General features: G+C 51.3%; 10 protein-coding genes across 10 annotated transcripts; 5 read left to right on the forward strand and 5 right to left on the reverse strand.

Annotated features, from left to right (window-relative positions):
* Positions 1-92: 92 nt before the first annotated feature.
* NUU61_006071 (putative proline racemase) lies at positions 93-1,319 on the reverse strand (the record flags this gene model as incomplete). The annotated part of the gene is made up of 1 exon (XM_056656599.1): positions 93-1,319. The coding sequence occupies one exon, from the start codon at positions 1,317-1,319 to the stop codon at positions 93-95; it is 1,227 nt and encodes a 408-aa protein (XP_056509399.1).
* Positions 1,320-1,763: 444 nt separating this feature from the next.
* NUU61_006072 (putative MFS transporter) lies at positions 1,764-3,345 on the reverse strand (the record flags this gene model as incomplete). The annotated part of the gene is made up of 2 exons (XM_056656600.1): positions 1,764-1,790; positions 1,840-3,345. The coding sequence occupies 2 exons, from the start codon at positions 3,343-3,345 to the stop codon at positions 1,764-1,766; spliced, it is 1,533 nt and encodes a 510-aa protein (XP_056509400.1).
* Positions 3,346-3,718: 373 nt separating this feature from the next.
* On the forward strand, positions 3,719-5,409 carry NUU61_006073 (putative extracellular lipase; the record flags this gene model as incomplete). Its single annotated transcript, XM_056656601.1, has 2 exons — positions 3,719-4,324; positions 4,378-5,409. 2 exons carry the CDS (start codon positions 3,719-3,721, stop codon positions 5,407-5,409), a joined length of 1,638 nt encoding a protein of 545 aa, XP_056509401.1.
* Positions 5,410-5,741: 332 nt separating this feature from the next.
* Positions 5,742-9,091, reverse strand: NUU61_006074 (uncharacterized protein; the record flags this gene model as incomplete). Its single annotated transcript, XM_056656602.1, has 8 exons — positions 5,742-6,429; positions 6,495-6,573; positions 6,639-6,654; positions 6,714-7,051; positions 7,285-7,630; positions 7,695-8,051; positions 8,108-8,818; positions 8,873-9,091. The coding sequence occupies 8 exons, from the start codon at positions 9,089-9,091 to the stop codon at positions 5,742-5,744; spliced, it is 2,754 nt and encodes a 917-aa protein (XP_056509402.1).
* A 449-nt stretch (positions 9,092-9,540) lies between these two features.
* Positions 9,541-10,719, forward strand: NUU61_006075 (sialidase family protein; the record flags this gene model as incomplete). The annotated part of the gene is made up of 1 exon (XM_056656603.1): positions 9,541-10,719. The coding sequence occupies one exon, from the start codon at positions 9,541-9,543 to the stop codon at positions 10,717-10,719; it is 1,179 nt and encodes a 392-aa protein (XP_056509403.1).
* Positions 10,720-10,970: 251 nt separating this feature from the next.
* On the reverse strand, positions 10,971-12,007 carry NUU61_006076 (dihydrodipicolinate synthase family protein; the record flags this gene model as incomplete). The annotated part of the gene is made up of 2 exons (XM_056656604.1): positions 10,971-11,492; positions 11,549-12,007. The coding sequence occupies 2 exons, from the start codon at positions 12,005-12,007 to the stop codon at positions 10,971-10,973; spliced, it is 981 nt and encodes a 326-aa protein (XP_056509404.1).
* Positions 12,008-12,441: 434 nt separating this feature from the next.
* Positions 12,442-14,548, forward strand: NUU61_006077 (Zn(II)2Cys6 transcription factor; the record flags this gene model as incomplete). The annotated part of the gene is made up of 3 exons (XM_056656605.1): positions 12,442-12,591; positions 12,645-12,748; positions 12,811-14,548. The coding sequence occupies 3 exons, from the start codon at positions 12,442-12,444 to the stop codon at positions 14,546-14,548; spliced, it is 1,992 nt and encodes a 663-aa protein (XP_056509405.1).
* Positions 14,549-14,813: 265 nt separating this feature from the next.
* NUU61_006078 (aldo/keto reductase) lies at positions 14,814-15,827 on the forward strand (the record flags this gene model as incomplete). Its single annotated transcript, XM_056656606.1, has 1 exon — positions 14,814-15,827. The coding sequence occupies one exon, from the start codon at positions 14,814-14,816 to the stop codon at positions 15,825-15,827; it is 1,014 nt and encodes a 337-aa protein (XP_056509406.1).
* A 377-nt stretch (positions 15,828-16,204) lies between these two features.
* On the forward strand, positions 16,205-16,662 carry NUU61_006079 (putative quinol monooxygenase; the record flags this gene model as incomplete). The annotated part of the gene is made up of 3 exons (XM_056656607.1): positions 16,205-16,386; positions 16,451-16,478; positions 16,540-16,662. 3 exons carry the CDS (start codon positions 16,205-16,207, stop codon positions 16,660-16,662), a joined length of 333 nt encoding a protein of 110 aa, XP_056509407.1.
* An 882-nt stretch (positions 16,663-17,544) lies between these two features.
* Positions 17,545-19,813, reverse strand: NUU61_006080 (polynucleotide adenylyltransferase; the record flags this gene model as incomplete). Its single annotated transcript, XM_056656608.1, has 8 exons — positions 17,545-17,616; positions 17,754-17,871; positions 17,927-18,041; positions 18,090-18,699; positions 18,755-18,966; positions 19,023-19,397; positions 19,460-19,608; positions 19,665-19,813. The coding sequence occupies 8 exons, from the start codon at positions 19,811-19,813 to the stop codon at positions 17,545-17,547; spliced, it is 1,800 nt and encodes a 599-aa protein (XP_056509408.1).
* Between the last annotated feature and the right edge of the window lie 178 nt (positions 19,814-19,991).

The raw sequence follows: 19,991 nt of genomic DNA on the forward strand, positions 1-19,991 counted from the left end.
TGAACAAGCTCCATTTCTTTTGTCTGGACCGGTGCGTCTTGAAGAGATCTTGTGTATATCACTTCATGAGTGCTCTTGGGTTGGTTTGGTGTTTAGAGGGCGAGATCTCTCATCGAGAACCCGTCCACACCCAGCCCATCGTCCTTTTCCACCACGAAAGAATGATACCCGGTATAATACCCGCAGCCTTCTACATTGACTCGCACGCTCTGCTGTCCCTTGCTGTTCGTGTCGGCCTCGCCAGCCACCGACCCAATAAACCCCGAAAGCCCCTTGTAAGCGCGACTGACCAACGAATTATACATCCTTTTCTCGCCGACGGCCAACGCCCCTTTCGCATGTGCCAGAGCCACGCGCGCCGCAACACAGCCACCCGTGGGAGACCGGTCGATCTGCTGGTTGGCGAAAAAGCACAACCCGGTCTCCTCGCTGCTTGCATCGCGTTGTGCATGCACGCCTGCAGAGTCATCGGAGGAATGCACATGGCCCAGTCGACCATCGGTGATCATAATCCCGTAGAGAAAGCCTTCTTCCCCTGTGATGATGTCTCTGGTAAGGTACTCGAGCTCTGCGTTGCCAACAACGGCCTCTTTCAGCAGCTTCGTGGCATGATCCATCTTCTGTACGTCGATCTCTGCCAGCCCGCGCGGAAATCCCAGTTCCTCGGCACTAACCATGCAATAGTACGCTCCGCCATACGCAAAATCCGCCGTGACCGAGTCACGCCCTTTTACTTCCGGCCAGCGGTACTGCGGAGCCAGCGGAATGCGCAAGGAGATAGCCGTCGCAAACGAGGGCACCGACACAAAAGACACAGGACGCGAGGGGTCCGACGACCCCGTCGGCAACGTGGGCACGCTCACCTCGACCAGACCACAGGGAACATGCAAGGTAAGTCTAGTTGTCCCCGAGATAGTATCATGTCGAAGCTGGTGTCTACGAGGAAAGATAGCCGTGTCAACGACATCGACTAGGAACCGACCCAGAGCGATCGTCGCATGTCCGCACATGGTCGAGAACCCCTCGTTATGCGTGAAAAGTACGCCGATATCTGCGTGGCCCGCGTCCACGAGCTCGGTGTGCGGCCGCAGGATCGCGCCGTACATGTCGAAGTGGCCGCGCGGTTCGAGCATGAGGAGGCGTCGGAAGTGGTCGAAGTGGGATTTTGCTTGCGCGCGCTGCTCTAGCAGTGTCCCCTTTAGCTCGGGGAACCCCATCCAGATTATGCGGGTTGGTTCGCCCGCTGTGTGCATTTCCACGCTGGGGATTGATTTGGTGGCGCCATTGATTTGGAAGGGTGGGAGCTTTGATGGGTCCATTGTGTTGATTAGGATACAATTGGCATATGTGGTGGATGGAAGCTAGAAGGAGAGAAGTGGGAAGAAAGTAGGCCAAGTGGGATATGCAGTTGGTTGCTGGTTTTATAGACCCAAGCCGCGGGGCTTGGTGGGGACCGAATGGGTTGTGGACACCCTCTGTCAAATGAAGGGCGTAGAGTGCTCTTCTGCGAAACCAGCTTGGGTCAATATCTAGAAGGATTGTGTCTTGATGTCTGGCCTTGATCTCTCCAGTTTTCAGCGCTAGGCTTCGCTACGTCTAGCACCTTATCTATCGTTTCCTTTGATGAAGTGGTGATTATGTTGACCCTAAGAGGGGAAATAAATGTTGAATATGCTAAAACTACTGGATAAGTATCTGAGTCTCAAGGCAAGCTTGTATATGTCCAATTGAAGTCATCTCATTCGAACTGAAATAAAAACACATCAAAGAACGTAGCGGAAGTTCGGGTTCTATGAAAGTCAGTAGGAGTAGAACCTGAATTTGCGCAGGGAGGTCTACCTCAAAGTCTGTGAGATCAGCTAACTCATCCATTTCCGAGAGAGCTTCAGTTTGGCCTGCGTCTGCCATCGCATCTCTCTGCTTGTTTCGGCGAACTAGCAACAATCGCAGACAGACAGCCAGCGCCGCCTGTGTGCACGAACAAGCAAGGATGACCTTGCACCCGGTCTGATACTTCGGAGCCTCCTTTGCAAGGAATGCATGCGGTCCGATGATGTTGCCCGCGCAGTACGCCAGAAAAACCAAGGCTACGCCGGTGGAGCGCTTAGTATAGCCACCCAAGTTCGTGGCAGGCATCTGCAACGCCAGGACCAGAGAGCAGACATAAGCCCCAATGATATAGTAACTGAATAGCACGCCAACTTTGTGGGTATCGTGCGAGAGTCTCCACATGAGGGAGACGCCGATGATGGTTGGAATGAGGTACACGACCATGACGATCGTCCGAGAATCTCGAAAACGAGAAGCAAAATAAGTTCCCGACAATATAAAGCAGATCTGGAACGCGCCCATAGGAATGCCTAGCGCAACCGTGGAGAGCGGGTCATGGGCCACGCCCTTGATGATGAGCTTGCCGAAGTTGGCAACGCCGCCGTTGACGGTCTCGTTGAAGAGAGTGAACAGGAATAGGATCCATACTTGCGGGTCAAGCAGCGCTTCGCGGATCTGATACCATTTGATTTGGTGGTTGATGATGCCTGTCCGGCCTAGTCGACCCCGTCCGATCAGTAGGGCTTTATCCTCCAGCTTGAAACGCTTCGCGTAGATGATGTCGTCCGGCAGGAGGAACAGCATGACGAAGCCCCAGCACACAGTGATGCCTCCTAGAATGAGGTAAATTGCCTTCCATACTGCAATAGTCTTAATTTGGCCAATTCCGAAGGTCAACAGCCCACCAAGCATTGCTCCGAGCCCGTTGCAACTATAGAACACTCCGGCGCGAAAGGGTTGCTGTGCACGGGTATACCACATGCCCACAATCATCATAAAGCATGGAGTAATTGGGGCCTCGAACACTCCGAGCAGAAAGCGACAGATAGCCATGCCCGTGAACGACGAGCAGGCAGCGGTGATCATCAGCATGGCGCCCCAGGCGACCACGTTGCCCGAAACCACCTTTGCCAACCTGGTTTTCTGTGCAACAATATTCCAGGGGTATTCGGCAACCAGGTATGCAAAGTAGAAGATACTGGCCAGCCAGCTGTACTGATCACTGGTCATATTTGTTGACGGCAGGAGGTCAAAGACGGCCGAGTAGGCCAGGGCTGACTTGTCGATGTACTGCAGGACGTAGGTTCCTGCCAGGAGAGGCAGTAGAATGAGGTCAACCTTGCGAACTAACGCCCTGTTGCGCCGGGGATCATCCATCAAGCCTTGGACAGCAGCTGGGCTGAAACCATGATCACGAAGAAAGACTTCGCCCTCATCGAGGTCTGTGATGGTGCCGATCTGAACGTCCTTTTCATCCGTATTAGTGATGGAGTCTTTCTTCGTGTCTTCCTTCATAACTCGAGGTATAGGATAGGTAGTTGAGAGAGATAGCTCCGTGTAAAGCAGTTGACTAGGTCATCTTGGAAGAGAATATCTCAGACCTTTAAGCAACACCGTTATCATCTCCGCGGACAGTTGGCCTGACAAGACCAAATGATAGTGCGGAGTTATCTTGTCTATTCGGACTCTTTCCGGAGCTAAAACAGTTGCGGTGCAAGATAAGAGAGCATACCACGGCCTATCTATACGCATGGTGTCTCCACTCGGTCATTCCCCGCACGGAGCTACTTCTGCCTGCCGGCGAGATACACTTAGTCGCCCATATCCCGCCTCTGTTCTCATTCCGAGCGCTCTACAGTGACAAAGTTGCAATTGATATACTGCCATCATGACGGTATTCCCCACGCGTCCCTCGGTCACTCTTCCACAAGGCCAGGTAGTGGGAATTGAGCTCAACAAGTCATTCCCGCAAATCATCGATGCCTTTCTAGGTGTCCAATATGCCCTGCCACCTGTTGGGGAAAGACGATTCAGACCTGCAGCCAAAGTCCCCAACTCAATAGACACCATCGATGCCTCCAAGTTTGGCCCCGCAGCTCCTGGGAAAGCTCTGCTGTCTGCCGGGCCGAAACTCGAGCAAAGCGAGGACTGCTTAACTGCAAACATCTTTCGGCCATCTGGAACCACGGATAACGAAAAGCTGCCGGTGGCAATCTACCTGCATGGGGGTGCTTTCAATCGCGGAGCCGCTGCAATGCACGACACCGCATCTATGGTGGCTTGGTCCGAGGCGCCTTTCGTGGCTGTCAGCTTCGGGTATCGCATAGGAGCACTTGGATTCCTGCCCTCCAGCCTGAGTAAGAAGGAGGGTGTGCTGAATCTGGGACTGCGTGACCAGGTGCATCTGTTTCAGTGGGTACAAGAGAACATCGACAAATTCGGTGGCGATCCTGGAAATGTCACCTTGTTTGGGCTGTCTGCCGGAGCACACTCGGTATGGATTGGGATTAAAGAGCTATTTGATAGCATGCTAATTGAACTAAATAGATCGGCCACCATCTTCTCAGCTATGACGAACAAAAGCCTTACTTGTTTCATCGCGTTATCTTGGAGTCTGGTGCGGCTACATCCCGGGCCGTACGTCCCTACGATGCAAAAGTCCACGAGCAACAATTTGCAGACTTCCTCAAAGAGGTCGGGTGCCCGAAGGATCTGCCGGGGTCTGAGATATTCTCCTTTCTGCGGTCACTGCCAAGCTCAACCGTCACCAAAGCGCAAACTGCCGTGTTCGACAAGTATAACCCATCGCTTCGATGGGCGTTCCAGCCAGTGATCGACGGCGATATCATTACCCGCAAGCCACTTGACGCATGGAACTCCCAGATGTGGAATAAAGTGCCCATCATGACGGGCTTCAACACCAACGAGGGCACGTTTTACGTCGACAAGAAGATGTCGGATCCATCTCAATTCCGCGCATTCTGGCATAGTCTTCTCCCCGAGCTATCATCTTCAGACCTAGACACGATCGAGAAACTTTACCCTGACCCGAGTACCGATTCTTCGTCGCCATACATCGACACCCGGAAGGGACACGGCCTCGGATCCCAGTATAAGCGTATCGAGGCTGCTTATGCCCACTATGCCTATGTGGCCCCCGTCCGTCAGACGGCACAATTTGCGTCATCGCAGGGAGTACCTGTCTATCTATACCATTGGGCATTGCCACGAACCGTCGTGGGTCGCGCGAACCATGGTGATAATATGTACTACGAGACCTACACCAGCACCATCACCGGGCTCTCGGATTCACAGAAAGAGCTCTCTGGTACCCTCCATGCGTACCTTACAAGCTTTATTACTACGGGTGATCCCAACGCTTTGCCGGGCCGATATGCTCAAAGGCCGCAGTGGAGACCCTACAAGCCAGATGTTGCAAAGGTCCTGATATTCGGAGAAGACAATGAGGAATTAATTGGAGGCGCGGTGGGTCCTGCTGCAAAATTCGCGGACGATGACTGGGCCCGCGAGGAAACGGAGTTCTGGTGGTCGAAGGTTGAGATTTCGCAGCTTGCTTGAGATGTAAACAGAGATTCCGAAGTCCCATAGAAATAGACAACACTGAAGGAATATCTCTGGCTATAAAATGCAGATCATTTCCTTTGAAGGTATCTACAGGAATGAGTATCTGACCCAACTCCCAACAGCGTACAGACTTAGACCTGTCAGCAATCCTCGCGGTGAAGAGCTGGATCGATGTCGTGGGCCACTATAGTCGACCGGATCTGATGTGGCTGGTAACCGATTCGCGCGAGAAGAAGCCCATCGAGCCGACCCCATCGTCGTGAATGAGTTATACATTATATTTGGCAGGAAGTGAACTATATAAATTTGGATCGAATGGACTGAGATTACTGCACATCTTCTTCCTCGTCATCATGGAAGATCACTGTTCCCCAGTTCGGTCGATTGAACCGTTTCCCTCCTAGCGTTCTCACTAGTCCATCCAGGTTCGCGGTCTCCTGGTCATCCATCGAAAAGCACTGTTGCAGATTGCTTGGAATCCTTGCCAGGTTTGTGCTCTTTGGGACCACACTCCATCCCTTCCTGATCCCCCAGCTCAGCAATACATTCCCAGAACTACATCCCCTTCTCTCCGCGATACGGTTCACCACTGGATCTGTGTGCAGTGTACTCCCACTTCCTCCTAGAGGGCCAAATGCTGTTTGGTGAATTCTATTCTCAACACAGACTGCGTTGAGCTTCTTCTGCGGCAGTAATGGCTGGATCTCCGTCTGGTTGACCGCTGGAACAACCTTGCAGCTCTTGAGTAGTTTCGCTAGGTTGACCGTTGAGAAATTTGCCACTCCAATCGCGCGCACTTTGCCTGTCTCAAGGAGCTTCTCCATCTCGTGCCAGGTGTCGGTGAAATCCCAGTGAGAATCATGCGTAGTACGGTCTTCTTTTCCGTATGTCTCTGGCGGCGAAGAGGGTAAAGGGACAGGCCAATGCATGAGGTAAAGGTCGACATAGTCGAGGCAGAGATCATCTAGAGATTTCTGAAGAGCGGATGTAATGCGGCGGTGATCAGAGGACCAACTATTTTTTGCACCTGACTTAGTCTATCTCCAGTTTTGTAGAGTTGGCTGGGACTGGGGGCATACAGCTTTGTAGTCACAAAATATTCCTCTCGCGGCACCTTGGTAGTTTTAAAGACCTGTCCAATTTCTGTTTCGTTGCCATCTTTCAATATGAATGAATGTAATTAGCTTGTTAAGATTCTGTTTGTCTCATATAACGATACTAACAAAGAGGAGCGCAGTCCTAGATTAAATGCAATTAGCTGTGGTATTCGTAATTGAGATATCGAAGAGCAGTCATACAAAATGCCGATATCCGGCTTCAAATGCTGCTTGCACGGCTGCAGCAGCCTCACCAGGACCAGCTTTCCATGTGCCGAAGCCAATAGCCGGAATCTTTGCCCCGGTATTGAGGATAAAGGTCTTTTGTTGAATTTCTGTCATTGCGCGTATAGGCAGGAATCTGCACCTGTCTTTGGAGAATTTGGAGCTCCCATTTATCTTTATCAGAGTGCAATTGATTGTCCACTCCAAGCTCAACTGTGCTACGCTAAACCCGGAGAGAAGACCGTAGCGTGGGAGAACTTGCTCCTCCCCGATAGTCGGAATGATGCCGAGTTCAACCGTCATGTGGTCGAGGACTTTCTAAAACTTGACTGCGTGTTTTAACATTGGAACAAGAACGCTGGCGCTGCACCGTCAATCGTGGAAATGGCAAGAAAGTAACTAGTTCGTAATGATATAACTTGGCAAAAAAAGAATGAAAAGAGATCTAGAAAACGTATTAGACAAAAAAAAAGAAAGTAATATGCCATTTCTCTTGAAGGAAAGTCACTAGATACGAAAAACTCGAGTCCCGGGCCATACTACGCACTTTCAACATGATCCACTCGATGTTTCTTTCCATCTTCCTCCGCATGCATCTTCCCAGCCATCATGTCATCTCGAACATCTCGCCTGATCTTTTCTTCCTCCGTCGGATAGGCATGTCTCCACATGGTCCACAACGGCCGTTCAAACAAGTTATCCATACTCTCGATCGATCGGCCCTTCATCTCGGGCAGACAAAAGAAGATAAAAACAACACCAAGGTAGGTGAGCATCGCGTAGAGCAAGAAGACGCCCCACCCCATTTCCGTGATCATATTGGGTGTTGCCCTCGTAATACCGTAGTCGACAATCCAGTTGATGAAGAAACAAATCGACATGCAGAAAGATCGCTGCATCCTGTCAGAAGATATCCACAAATCCAGAAGCTCTGAGGGAGCCGAGGGGGCTACTTACAATTCTCGTGGGAAACACCTCGGCCGCAACCACATAGCATGCAACCGAGTGTCCGAAGGACCATCCAAATGCGTATATGTAGATCCAAACTATACCGACAATACCGCCCGCCGGGGTTCCGCCGACAGATTCTGTGTTCGTACCCGCGAAGCGAAGGTACAACGCCAGATAGAGCATTGCAGTACCTTGGAGGGTCGCCCCAACGAGAAGGGGGATTCGGCGGCCGATGCGATCGACGAGATATCCCACATAGAGGATTGTAACTACGGTCTTCACAACTCCGTAGATTCCAGTGGTGAGAAGACTGGAGGAGCCACCTTTCACACCTATCAACGCAAAGATCTCGGGGGCATAGTACTAGCCAATGGGTCAGCAAGCACTTATCCCTTGGGTGATATCGAGCATAAACCCACATTGAGAGAGTCCGTGCCAGTCAATTTGTGAAACAAAAACAGCATCACGGACAACACAAAGCGCTGCAGGTTGCTCGTTGAGGTGAAGATATCCTTGAGCACAACCCAGTAATTATGCCCAGCAAAACACTCCTGCTCGTGCTTGACTTGCGCCTCGATCTCACGATATTCCATTTGCACATACTCATGGTATTCCGGAAGTTTGCGCAACTTGCAGATGTTCTTCAGTCCTTGCTCGGACTTGCCATGGTTGATCAGGTACCGAGGCGTTTCTGGAACAAAGGGGATCATAATGCACAAAAGAGCACCGGGAATAATCTGTATTCCCATTGCGGTCCGCCACTGCGTATCATCGTGTTCCACGCCGGCGAAAGTCCATTTCGAGACGCCGTAGTTGACCCAGAATGCCAGCATGAGAGAAGAGACAATCATCAGGTTGTAGGTGGCAGTCATCGAGCCTCGAACAGATTTGGGAGAATTCTCAGCTAGGAACTGTGGCGTGAGCATCGATGATGCACCGACGCCCATACCTGCAATGAAACGACCGGCTAACAAGACATCGTAGTCGGCAATCATCTGCATCACGGCACCAACGACAAAGACCACACCCCAGCCGAAAACAGACCATTTTCGTCCGAGATAGTCTGAGGTGGGAGCTGCTAGAATGGCTCCTGCAGATCCACCAGCAGCAAGCATTGAGGCGATAGTTCCCTGGATTGTGTCAGGCCTTTGCCAAATGAGATCCGGAGTAGACTAGGCGCATACCTTGCGGTTATCCTGCTCAGCTTGGGACACGTCGTTTAATCCAAATGCATTTCTGAAGGAGGGAAGAGTGAGAATCCCGCCAATATTGCCGGTGTCGAATCCATAAAAGGAACCGCCCCAAGCAACGGCGACAAGTAGGTAAAGCAGGCGAAGATTGAAAATCTCCCTTGGGTCAGACTTTGCTTCGCTGCTGAACCAAATGCTGGTTCCTCCTGCCATGGTGCTTTCGTGTGATTGGAAACAAGAGGAAAGAAAAATAACCCTATATTAGTAGAAATTGACCACCAGGTTGGACCAGGTCAGTGTTGTGATGCCTGGTCAAATATGTAGACCACCACCATGCAGAAAGTCTCCAATGAACCGCACCTTTGCACCCCTTCTGTCAAAATGGAAGCCCTGCATGCCCAGACATTTATCTGCAAACCCCATGGGGAAGGGGGGAAGTGGAGCATGGTGCTGATCGCTCTGTCGGACTATCCTCCGTGTTGTGGCAGAGGTCGGTGCGGACCGGAAAGCAAACCGATGAAGGCACTGGCTTCGGCAATTCTGCTCAGCCTTACCAGAGGCTGCATGATAAGATAAGAATTAGCTCTCAAAATATCTCTGTGCGTCATTCAGTTTGTGTTCCTTGATATACTCTCAAATTCTGATTGCATACATCCTCCACCATGGCCAGCACAACCACCCTCGAAACTCATGTCGAGTTTGATCCATTCCTTCGAACACCGTGTGGCAAGCCATACGATTATTCTGAAGCATATATCCCCGCAATTACTGGACAATGTCATGCTTCAAACCTTCTTCAATTGCCCAACGGCGACCTTCTCTGTGTCTGGTTCGGTGGCAGCATTGAAGGACGACCCGACATCTGTATTTATATGTCGCGTTTGCCAGCTGAAGAAAAGGTCTGGACAGAGGCAATCAAAATGACCCATGACCACACCCGCAGCGAGCAGAACCCGGTCCTGTTCCGCAACCCAGCCACAGGAGATATCCGACTGCTTTACACATCCCAGGACGCGGGGAACCAAGACTCGGCTATTGTCAAACAATTGATCTCTGTCGACAATGGAGTAACCTGGTATGACCCTACTGTACTGTTCAGCGAGCCTGGTACCTTCATTCGCCAGCCTGTCATTGTGCTCGACAACGGGGCGTGGGTGGTACCCATTTTTAAATGTCGTGCTGAGCCCGGACAGCGTTGGCTGGGAAATGACGATATCTCTTGCATTCGGATTTCCGCAGATGAAGGCCAGACTTGGACTGAGAAAGAGATCCCCAATAGCTATGGATGCGTGCATATGAACATCCAGCGCCTGAAGAATGGCTCCTATCTTGGCTTGTATCGAAGCCGATGGGCTGACAATGTTTATCTATCGACTTCTCTCGATGGCATCAACTGGAGTGAGCCCAGACCTACCGTTCTGCCCAACCCGAACGCGGGGGTTTGTCTTGGGGTACTGCCTTCTGGACGGGCGGTCGTTGTGTATAATCACTCTTCGAAAGAAGACGCCCTCGGTCGACGTGACGGCTTGTATGATGATATCAGTGACGGGACAGATAGCAGACCCAATCAGGCTAACAAGCATGGAAAGGAGGCATTTTGGGGTGCACCGCGGGCGCCTTTGTGTGTGGCATGGAGTGATGATGATGGTGGTACTTGGAAGTGGAAGACACTGGAGGAGGGAGACGGATATTGTCTGACAAACAACAGCGAGAAGAAGCTGAACCGCGAGTTATCCTATCCCAGCATTCTTGTTGAGTCGGATGAGAAGATCCATATTGCGTACACCTTCTGGCGACAGCGGATCAAGTATATGCGTCTGGGGAGTGATTTCTTTGCGTGAAGTCTTTTTGCAGTTCGAAAGGCTTTTGATTGTACTGCATAAAAAGTACCCTCTGATTTAATTCTTCTCGGTTTATAAAAACTAAGCATGAAATTAAGAACTTGGTGATTTTAGGTCAAGCGGTGCTCTGGCTATAGATTGGGGTTGAATGCATGTAATGGCAAAAGAAAGGAATAAACATGATAAACCGAAAAAATGCTTTCTACCAGCAAAATTCTATTAGAGAACAATAACCATGATATCTCTCATGTTTATACAGCATCTGGCAAGCCTTGCTCCACTTCCACCAAATGCCGCATCACCTTCACCACCCACGACGCTTTCTCCTCCCCACAGGGCGCATAAGGCTTCCGGGGCCAAAATGCCTTTTCATCAGTTATTCCAGCAGGAGGACCAGCAAAGTGTGCAGCCCCAAACTTGGTAGGCGCAATTCCCTCCTTGCACGCCTTCTCCGCTTGGGCAACCAAACCCTGGAGCTCACTCGCCTCCTTGACCTTCCCCTCATTCCACAGTGCATAGAGTCTCGCAACACATTTAGGGAACACGTTGGCAATCCCAGTGACGCAACCTCCGCCGCCACCGGCCAGACAAGGAATGAGCCAGTCCGAGGAACCGGCATAAACACCAAACTGGCCGTGCTTGTATTCTCGCGTCAGCCGTGTCACTTTGCCCGCATTGCCGCAGGTCAGTTTGACGCCGACGATATTGGGATGGTGTGCCAACTCGGATAAGGTATCGGAGTTCATGTCTATGCCGTTGCACATGGCAGGGAACTATATACAGTTGGTTAGGCTCGCCTGGAAGCTCGACTAGAAAGGAAACGTCTTACGCTATAGATGACAATCGGTAGAGTTGTTGCATCAGCGACCTCCCGATAAAATCCCAGCAGAACATCCTTTGTCACGGCTTTCGCCCAATAGTTCGGGGGCAGCAACAGGCCGAAATTCGCGCCTGCGGCTGGGGCATCCTCTGCGAGGCGGATGGATTCGTTTGTGGACTGGCCACTGATTCCCGTGACAACTGGGAAGTCTGGACGGCCGAGATCAGTCGCTGCTTTTCGGGCAGTTTTGACTAGTTCTTTTCGCTCTTCTGAGGAGAGCAAAACAGCTTCGGCGGTGGTTCCGGCAAGTACAAGACCGTCAACACCTCCACGGATCAGGTAGGAAAAGAATTTGTAGGATGCAACGAGGTCGATCTCTTGTCGGGATGTAATCTGATACAATGAGATAACAGGACAGTAGATTCCTGGCGGGAGGGCTTGAGATTTCGTGGCGATGGTGGAAGTCATGATGGGACCGAAAATAATTCAAAATAATCAGCTAAAGTTCGAGGGATCATAATCCGTGCGTGCTGGCCAGTATTCCTTTGGCCTTATACTTCAATTCCTCGTAAGCAAAACCCCCACGACACCTCGGCGAGTCTCCGAGATTTCGCGGACTCTTTTCCACCGATGCGGGGGAAGCTTGGACGGCCCCAATGAACTGGATGGATGGCGTGGTGAACCATCTGGAGAATCAGTAGATCCATTCCTGTTCTGCTTATTCCGACGCCATAAGCAAAGGCACTAGCTGTTGACGAATGAGCCTGTGGGAGTTCGTCAGAATGTGGCTCTTCTTCCCCTCCTCTTTGTCCATAAATAAACCCCTCGGGGTGCTCACCGGCCCCCCAGTCGTTTTTGGTGACCGTTGCTGACCTTTCCCTCATAGCCGTGCTGTCATAACAATGGTAAAGCGAAAGCGGACCTGGCCCGAGGAGGCACCGGGGCCTTTGCCGCAGTCAAGTGTCTCCAGTGCGAAAGATTCGGACGTGCTTGGGGTTTTGCCGGGGATTACCCGAAAGATTACTGCGTGTGGAGCATGTAGGAAGCAGAAGGTGAGTGATTCCATTTGGGAGCGATTTGGTTGGATCGATTTTAACGTGCTTAGATCAAATGTGACATGAGCAATGGCCCGCCTTGCACTCGCTGCCATCGACGGTCTTTGTCGTGTGTGTTGAACAAGAGTCTGCAGTCTTTGGTGGAAGAAGTCAAGTAAGAGATACCCCATCACAAATACACCTCAGAGTAAATCCGATTAATCAGATGCGTTGCAGAAATACCGATGCTCTGCAAAATGATGTGCGCAATATCCACGAAGTCCTAGACGGCCTTTGCCAGCACCTCAGTCTACCTCGGCCAAAACCACTCTCGAATATCGAGTCAACCGAAGGGGAAAGCAAAGAACCCAGCCAAGATGAACTGGAACGTGACAATCCAGACCTGGATGGCTGTGAAATATCACCACCCGACACCCCATCCGCTGTACAGGCTCCCATCGACACATACCTGGATATCGCGAAACTCGGCAGCCCAGGATCGTCCGAAAATACGCCACCAAGCACGACGCGCCAAAGACCACATTCAGTACCGCAGGACCTCATTAGCAAGGGTCTGATCAGCTCCAGTGTGGCCGACACCCTTGTCGAACGATACTTTACGCGGCTCGACCCATACCTCTATGGCATCTGCAGTGGATATCAGAATCTCCAGCAGATTCGAGATAAATCGCCAGTGTTATTCGCTGCGATATGCACAGTGTCAGCACTGCAGGACCCTCAAGGCCAGCCGACCTACGAGGCGTGCAACCGTGAATTCCGCCGTCTTGTGTCGCGATCACTATTTGAGAAACACGATCTGGAATATGTTCGCGCACTATGCATCAGCTCATTCTGGTTGTCGGATGCGTCGCGGATTCTCTCTAGCGATGCCATTCGCCGTGCAGCAGACATGCGCCTGTACCGCAACTTCGAGCACCTGTCAACTCCTATGGATCCTCGGTTAATATCCGAGAATCATGGCTTTATTCCAACATCCCCGGATACCAGCGTGTTGAAAGATCGCGTGAGATTATGGTACCTCACCTTCATCTCGGATCAGCATCTCTCCATTCTCCACAACCGCGATCCCCTCCTGCGCAGCGATAAAGAAATTGCTCTGAACTGGGAGACATTCCTCACGCGAGACGACACAACCGACTCCGATGTGCGGATCATCTCACAGGTCGCGCTGCTCGTGATCATGAGCCAAGTCCGCGACCTACTAGGCTCTGAACAGGAGGCTCGCGTCCCGCAGTCCTTGTCACACCAGATTATCCACTACTCGCGGCAGCTGGATCGGTGGTTCACCAAGTTCTCTGCACTCTTCAAACCAGACCCTTATATCGGCGAGTTCCCCAAACGCGGGCTGCAGCTACACTACCATTTCGGCAAGCTCTACCTCGGACACCAGGTGTTCAAGGGCCTCAACGGGGACGCCATTCCGCCGCATTTCTTGACTGCGGCTAGCATGGCACACGAGGCGGCCGTGGCTATCTTTGAAATGATCCTGCACGAGGAGCATCTCCAGCAGAGTTTGATTGGCATGCCGCACTATTTCCATATCATGATTGCGTTTGCGGGTCATTTCCTGTTGGAAGCGACCATGAACTACCATGCCCAACTGTCCATTGCACTCAATGAAAACTTTGAGTTGATTCGCAAGGTCTTGGAGCTTTTCCAAAATATTCCCTGTGTGCAGCAGCATCCTATCTGTCGCATGACGCCGGGTCTTATCCGCAAATTGCGTGAGTGTGCTGGTGCTGCGCATCGCAGTAATGACCATCTAATGTCCTCGCTGGCGACATCAACTGGGGCAGTGGACTACAACTTACAGCCGGTGTCGGGGAACTTGCAGCCACCAGAAGGCTCGTTTTCGTTTCCTGGGGATGACCTTGAGACGCCAGTAGATGACTTTTTGTTAGCGGACTTTGGGGAGTTTACGTTCCCTGGGATGATGTCGAACGGCATGACATAGTCTTTTGAGAAATTTAATTCACATTTCTAGAATCTTAACGCATTATTTAGATCGTGCGACTTTTCAGAGCTGACATGTATATTAACGGTAGAAGTAGCTCTACAGCCGGAGAATAGCCCGGACAACTCTCCGATATGCGGGCTCCCTCGGCCGGGGTTTGGGCGGAGAAGTATAAGACTTCAAGAGACAACATGAATTTCTGCAGTTTATCATATCGGAAAATTGTCTTATCTCAAAATCCGTTCAACATAAATCCCCACGCAAGATGGAATACCAACGGCTCGGCAACAGCGGCCTCAAAGTATCGCGCATCATTCTCGGATGCATGACATACGGCAACCCGAGCTGGGAAGGGTCTCCATGGGTTCTAGACGAGGAACAATCACTACCTATATTAAAGAAAGCATACGACATGGGAATCAACACCTTCGACACGGCGAACACATATTCCAACGGCATATCCGAATCGATCATCGGAACAGCCCTCACACGATACAACATCCCACGAAGCAGAGTCGTGATCATGACAAAACTCTACTATCCAGTTCTAGAAGACACTCCAGACTTGCGACCGAGCCCTGCAGTCAATGAAGGTCTGCTCGTCAACCAGATGGGACTGAGCCGAAAACACATCTTCGACGCAGTCGAAGGATCACTACGGCGACTGAAAACAGACTACATCGATGTCCTCCAGCTCCACCGGCTAGATGCCAACACACCACCCGAAGAAACAATGCGGGCGCTGCACGACCTCGTGCAAATGGGCAAAGTGCGGTACCTGGGCGCGTCCAGCATGCACTGCTGGGAATTCGCGCGGCTGCAATACACAGCCAAGAGGAATGGCTGGACAACATTCGTGAGCATGCAGGGCCTGTACAATCTGCTCTACCGCGAAGAAGAGCGCGAGATGAATCCCTTCTGCCAGGCCGAGGCCGTCGGGCTGGTTCCTTGGAGTCCGTTGGCGCGGGGCCTGTTGGCGCGACCGTGGCAGGAGAAGTCTGCTCGGGCCGACCAGGATCAGAAGACGAAGAAGTGGTTTGTTGGTGACCAGAATGAGGTGATTGTCAATCGGGTCGAGGAGCTGGCCCGCGATAAGGGGTGTGGCATGGGTGCTGTTGCCATGGCTTGGCTGCTGAGGAAGGGCGCTTGTCCGATTGTCGGTCTGAATAGCATTCAGAGGATTGAGGCGGCGGTCGAGGCCTTCGAGGTGGAGCTTACGGACGGTGAGATGACATGGCTGGAGGAGCCCTACCGGCCGCTGGCGGTACAGGCAATCTGACGGTCATCCGGACAGATTAAAAAATAGTGAAATATAAAGAAATGACCTTTTCCATGTGCTTTTCAAGTCTTCAAGTCCATATTTTCTAGCTAACAGCTCTCTGCAAACGTGTATAGAGCTATATAGCACGATTTTCGATAATTGTGGTCCAGAGATTGGGCATAAGCATAAGCGTAAAGACCCTACGGCCCGAATCTGACTCGACGGATGCACCCCCACACGTTGGTGAAACGCTCACCCGGAGTTGCCGGCTTTTCGGGCTATAACGAAGTATAAAGTGATCAAGATTCCCTGCGTCCAAGACCCCATAACTCTCTCATGCCAGAAAGCAACTCCCTCAACTCAACCCTTTTCCAACCCAACACATATTTTCGACTATGTCTTCCACCCCCGGGTTCAGTCTGCAGGTGACCGTCTACCTGAACCCCGACGATGTCCCCAAGTTCCTCGAGCACATCAAACCAGCCTACGACGCTGTGGTAGCCGAGCCCGAGTGCCAGTTCTTCGAGGTGTACCAGTTACAAGAGGAGCCAGGGACCTTGCACTGGGTGGAAGACTGGTATGATGAGACTCCAAGTCAGGTCCAGGGACGAGTGATATAGCTAATATTACAAACAAAAAAGGAACGCAACCACCGACTGGTTCATGAAGGTTTGTATTTGGAAGGATATAAATCTTAAGTGACCAAGCAAGCAATTAACTCTGCATTCAGGAACAAATTACCAAGCCTTACTACAAGGACTATCTCGCCGCCACGGAGTCGATGTTTGTCAAGCCTCGCGAATTCAAGATCTATAACAGGCTGGGATCCTCCTTCTATACTGCCAAGCAGTGATCTTGTAAATTGAGAAGGGAGGGGGTCTCTTGTTTCATTAATTGGCCCGAACACTGGATATAGCATTACTTGAAATTCAAAAGTCTAGTGCTTCGGTTTCTTGACATGGTGACCCCGGAACTGGGCTCGGATCTGAACCACTTCCAACTAGCAACTGACTTGCAATGGTCAGGTAGTGTTGACGATTCATGGGTGGTTACCCATCTGGGTATAGATTTGCCCCATTCTACGTGCCCAGATGGTGTTGGTTCATACATTTTCCCAGGACTCATCAAACGGAGATGCCGAAAAAGTGCCTTCGGCTGGTCTGATAATCGAGGTATATACCTCATTGGCAGCCAAGACTAGTCTTTCTAACTCATACAACAATCAAAGTAATTGCAGACAGGAGCAGTTGCCGATTACGTGTAGCCCGCATACGACGGGACAGAAACGTTTATTGGACTAGCCTAGCTGAGCTACCTTGCAAGACGCCAAAGTGATACGTACAGTGCGGCAAGGAGGCCCCGCAGTGCCAAAAATGCACCACTGTCTCGGGGATGAGATGTACATAAGGCAAGGAATCCAGCCTATGCAGAAACGCAAGACGAAGCAAATGCGGCCGAACTCTGAAGAAAAAAATGACAGCCTCTAGTCTAGTCGCTGGACCAGCAACGAAGAAAAAGGGGCAGAAGAGGAAAATGAAAGAACCAACCTTGCGCTGATGCAGCGAGGTGGAAAGCTCCCTAGTGAGATTGGTAACCGGTCCGGGATGATGGAGATTCGAATGCTAGATTCAGGGGAGACATTGTCATATTACAAGATCGAGAGACGGTATGGTGTGCTGAAGTGGTGATGGGGGCCAGCCCGGTGGGAGGTTGGAGAGAGTATGTGGTAATGAGCTCAAGCGGAAGCCGCAGCATTGGAGACGGTGTTCGAAGTGACTTGGCGTTTTGCGGCGCCCTGCGATGGATCCTGGGAAACGAAAATGGGAATTAGTCATTGTCAGTTGTCGACACCATGAGCGCCTGTCTTGCGGGATATGGGAGTATGAACTCCAGGGTCGATGTCTTGCAGAGTCAGGTTAATTGTGCCCTCTCCAGCACACTTACGTCGAGTTCGCCGATGTTTCGCTTTTGACCGGCGGCGTCGGCTTTCTTGACCACCTTCTTCTTGGGTCGTGAAGGTCGGGTCTCGCCAGGCTGGAAAACATCCTCCGGTAAATCAAAGCTAGGTCACGTCAATTGCAATGAACCCGGATATGAGAATGTCACCAGTTACTCACTTGCGCACGTGGGTAACAGCCAAGTCATTGACATCCAGCTGGAAACCGGGCCAAGATGTGCAGGTCGACTTGAAAACCTGCGAATCTGTGGAAATATCCAGCGACCGCGGAGCACCTTCTTACATTAGAAGAATGGTACACGGCTGGAGCGGGGGTTTCATACCGGGTTCCAGAGGCTTCAATTCCAGACCAATGTAATAGGTGGTGGTGTAAACGGTCAGGCTGTCAGTTCCTGCCTTCTTCTCAGTAGGCTCGGGGATATCAGCATTTTCCACTCCGCTCAGAGCTGCAGCTTGGTGGGCGGCATCTTTTGTCTCATCGGTCATCTCGGTTTTGGTGCCTTTGGCTTGGTAATTGGTTGAGCCATTCTTAACGGCCTCCATTTCTTGGTCGTTGGAGACCTCATGGATTCTTTCAAATCCCCTGGGGAATGGATGGGCCACACCGATGATTGCCTTGCGGTCCAGTGCTCCAACCAAGTGCCGCAGTTTGGACTCAACCAGACCGGACCAGACAGCCTCCGCTTCTTTGGTTTTGCTCGAGGCCGTGATGCTGAGATAATACTTGTAATCGTGGGTGAAGAATGTGTGGCGGGCGAATAGATCGTTCCAAGAAAGTTGTTTCATGAAAATCTTGTCCACAATGTCACCTCCCCGTTGAAGCTCACGAAGAACAACAGCCTTGGTTGACATTGAGACATTGTGAGTGGCACACATCGACGGATAGGCAGGGGTGATGATGGGCATGAGGTGGAATCGATCCCCATGGTAGATCTGTTGTGGAACGTGAGACCATGCCAAACGCAATCCATGGATCTCGAGTACTCACCTTCGGATTCCACACTTTCATTTGAAGAGGCCCATCTTCGATATGCTTCAACAAGACAGGCTGAGGCCAAGCCCACTTGTTCATGATCCTGAAGAATTTACCCACAATCACTGACCCTGTCGCCTGCGGGTACAGCTGACAGACTCGCGCAACTAGCATGGCCCATGCGACACCTCCGGGGAAGCCCACAATGTTGGAGTAGATGGCTCGCCCTATTCCCAAAATAGTCAGTATGGAACGGGCGGGAGTTTCAAAAAGCGTATCTCACGTTGGGCCCAGAGTTTTATTGCGCGCAGTGCAAGTCGGAACGTCTTCTGCTGGGGAACCAACTCCAGGATCTCGTCGGTGACACGGGTTCCATTGAGCGAACGAACTTCCTTGTCGTCCAAACCACGGAGGTAGTCGTTGTTTTTGAGGTCGAGATTCATTGGCACGGAGTGGACGATAAGGCGGGCAAAGATCAGATCGATACTAATACCTGACAGTTCGAGTTTAATGAGAGGAACAAACGCATCAGGAACCGGGGTCATCTTCTCAATAGCGCCTTCGGGCGCCAGTTTTTGCAAGATAGGAGGAAGATCGGAGAAAAAGTCATCAATCAAGACATGCTTGGGGCCAACGATCAAAGTATCAATATCGGACCCTAGGGTACGAGGATTGTCAGTAAATAGACGGACATGATGTTACATTGGCAGTGTGACTCACCTGGTCCATAAACACCCAGTCGATAACTACCGTACGTGAATATTTTACCTCCTGCTGCCTCAACTGCCGCAGGAGTTAATCCCTTCTTGCGGCTAACAACCCTGACAAACTCCAGCGCGACGCGCTGGAGCAATTGGAGAGATTGCACTCTATCCCATGTAAGCTCCATCTGATCATCATCCTTCCATGTGTCTTGTAGACGTACCTCCGCTCTGTCTCGGTTGGGAGCTCGAAGTTGTTCTGTACTTTGAGCTCCGCAATCAGATCATCGTTCGCGGCCACCTCGTCCTGGGTAGGCAGGACGGTCGAGATTGGGGGCGTGACACCCCACTGTCGGGTTGAGGGCGTCGCCATGGTAGTGGGTCGTCAGCGACGGACTCTGGATTAGGCGCCGCTACCCCGACTCGAGCTTCAAGATGGGGATTAGATAACGGAAGGGGAGTCGAAATGACGGAGGTACAATGTGCCAGGAACGACAAAAAACGAGGAAGCAGGAATAGACGCCAGCGAGAAAAAAAAGGAGAAACAAGCT

This window comes from Penicillium alfredii, assembly GCF_028826965.1.
Source record: "Penicillium alfredii strain IBT 34128 chromosome Unknown utg000009l_segment0_segment0, whole genome shotgun sequence".
Classification (NCBI taxonomy): Eukaryota; Fungi; Ascomycota; class Eurotiomycetes; order Eurotiales; family Aspergillaceae; genus Penicillium; species Penicillium alfredii.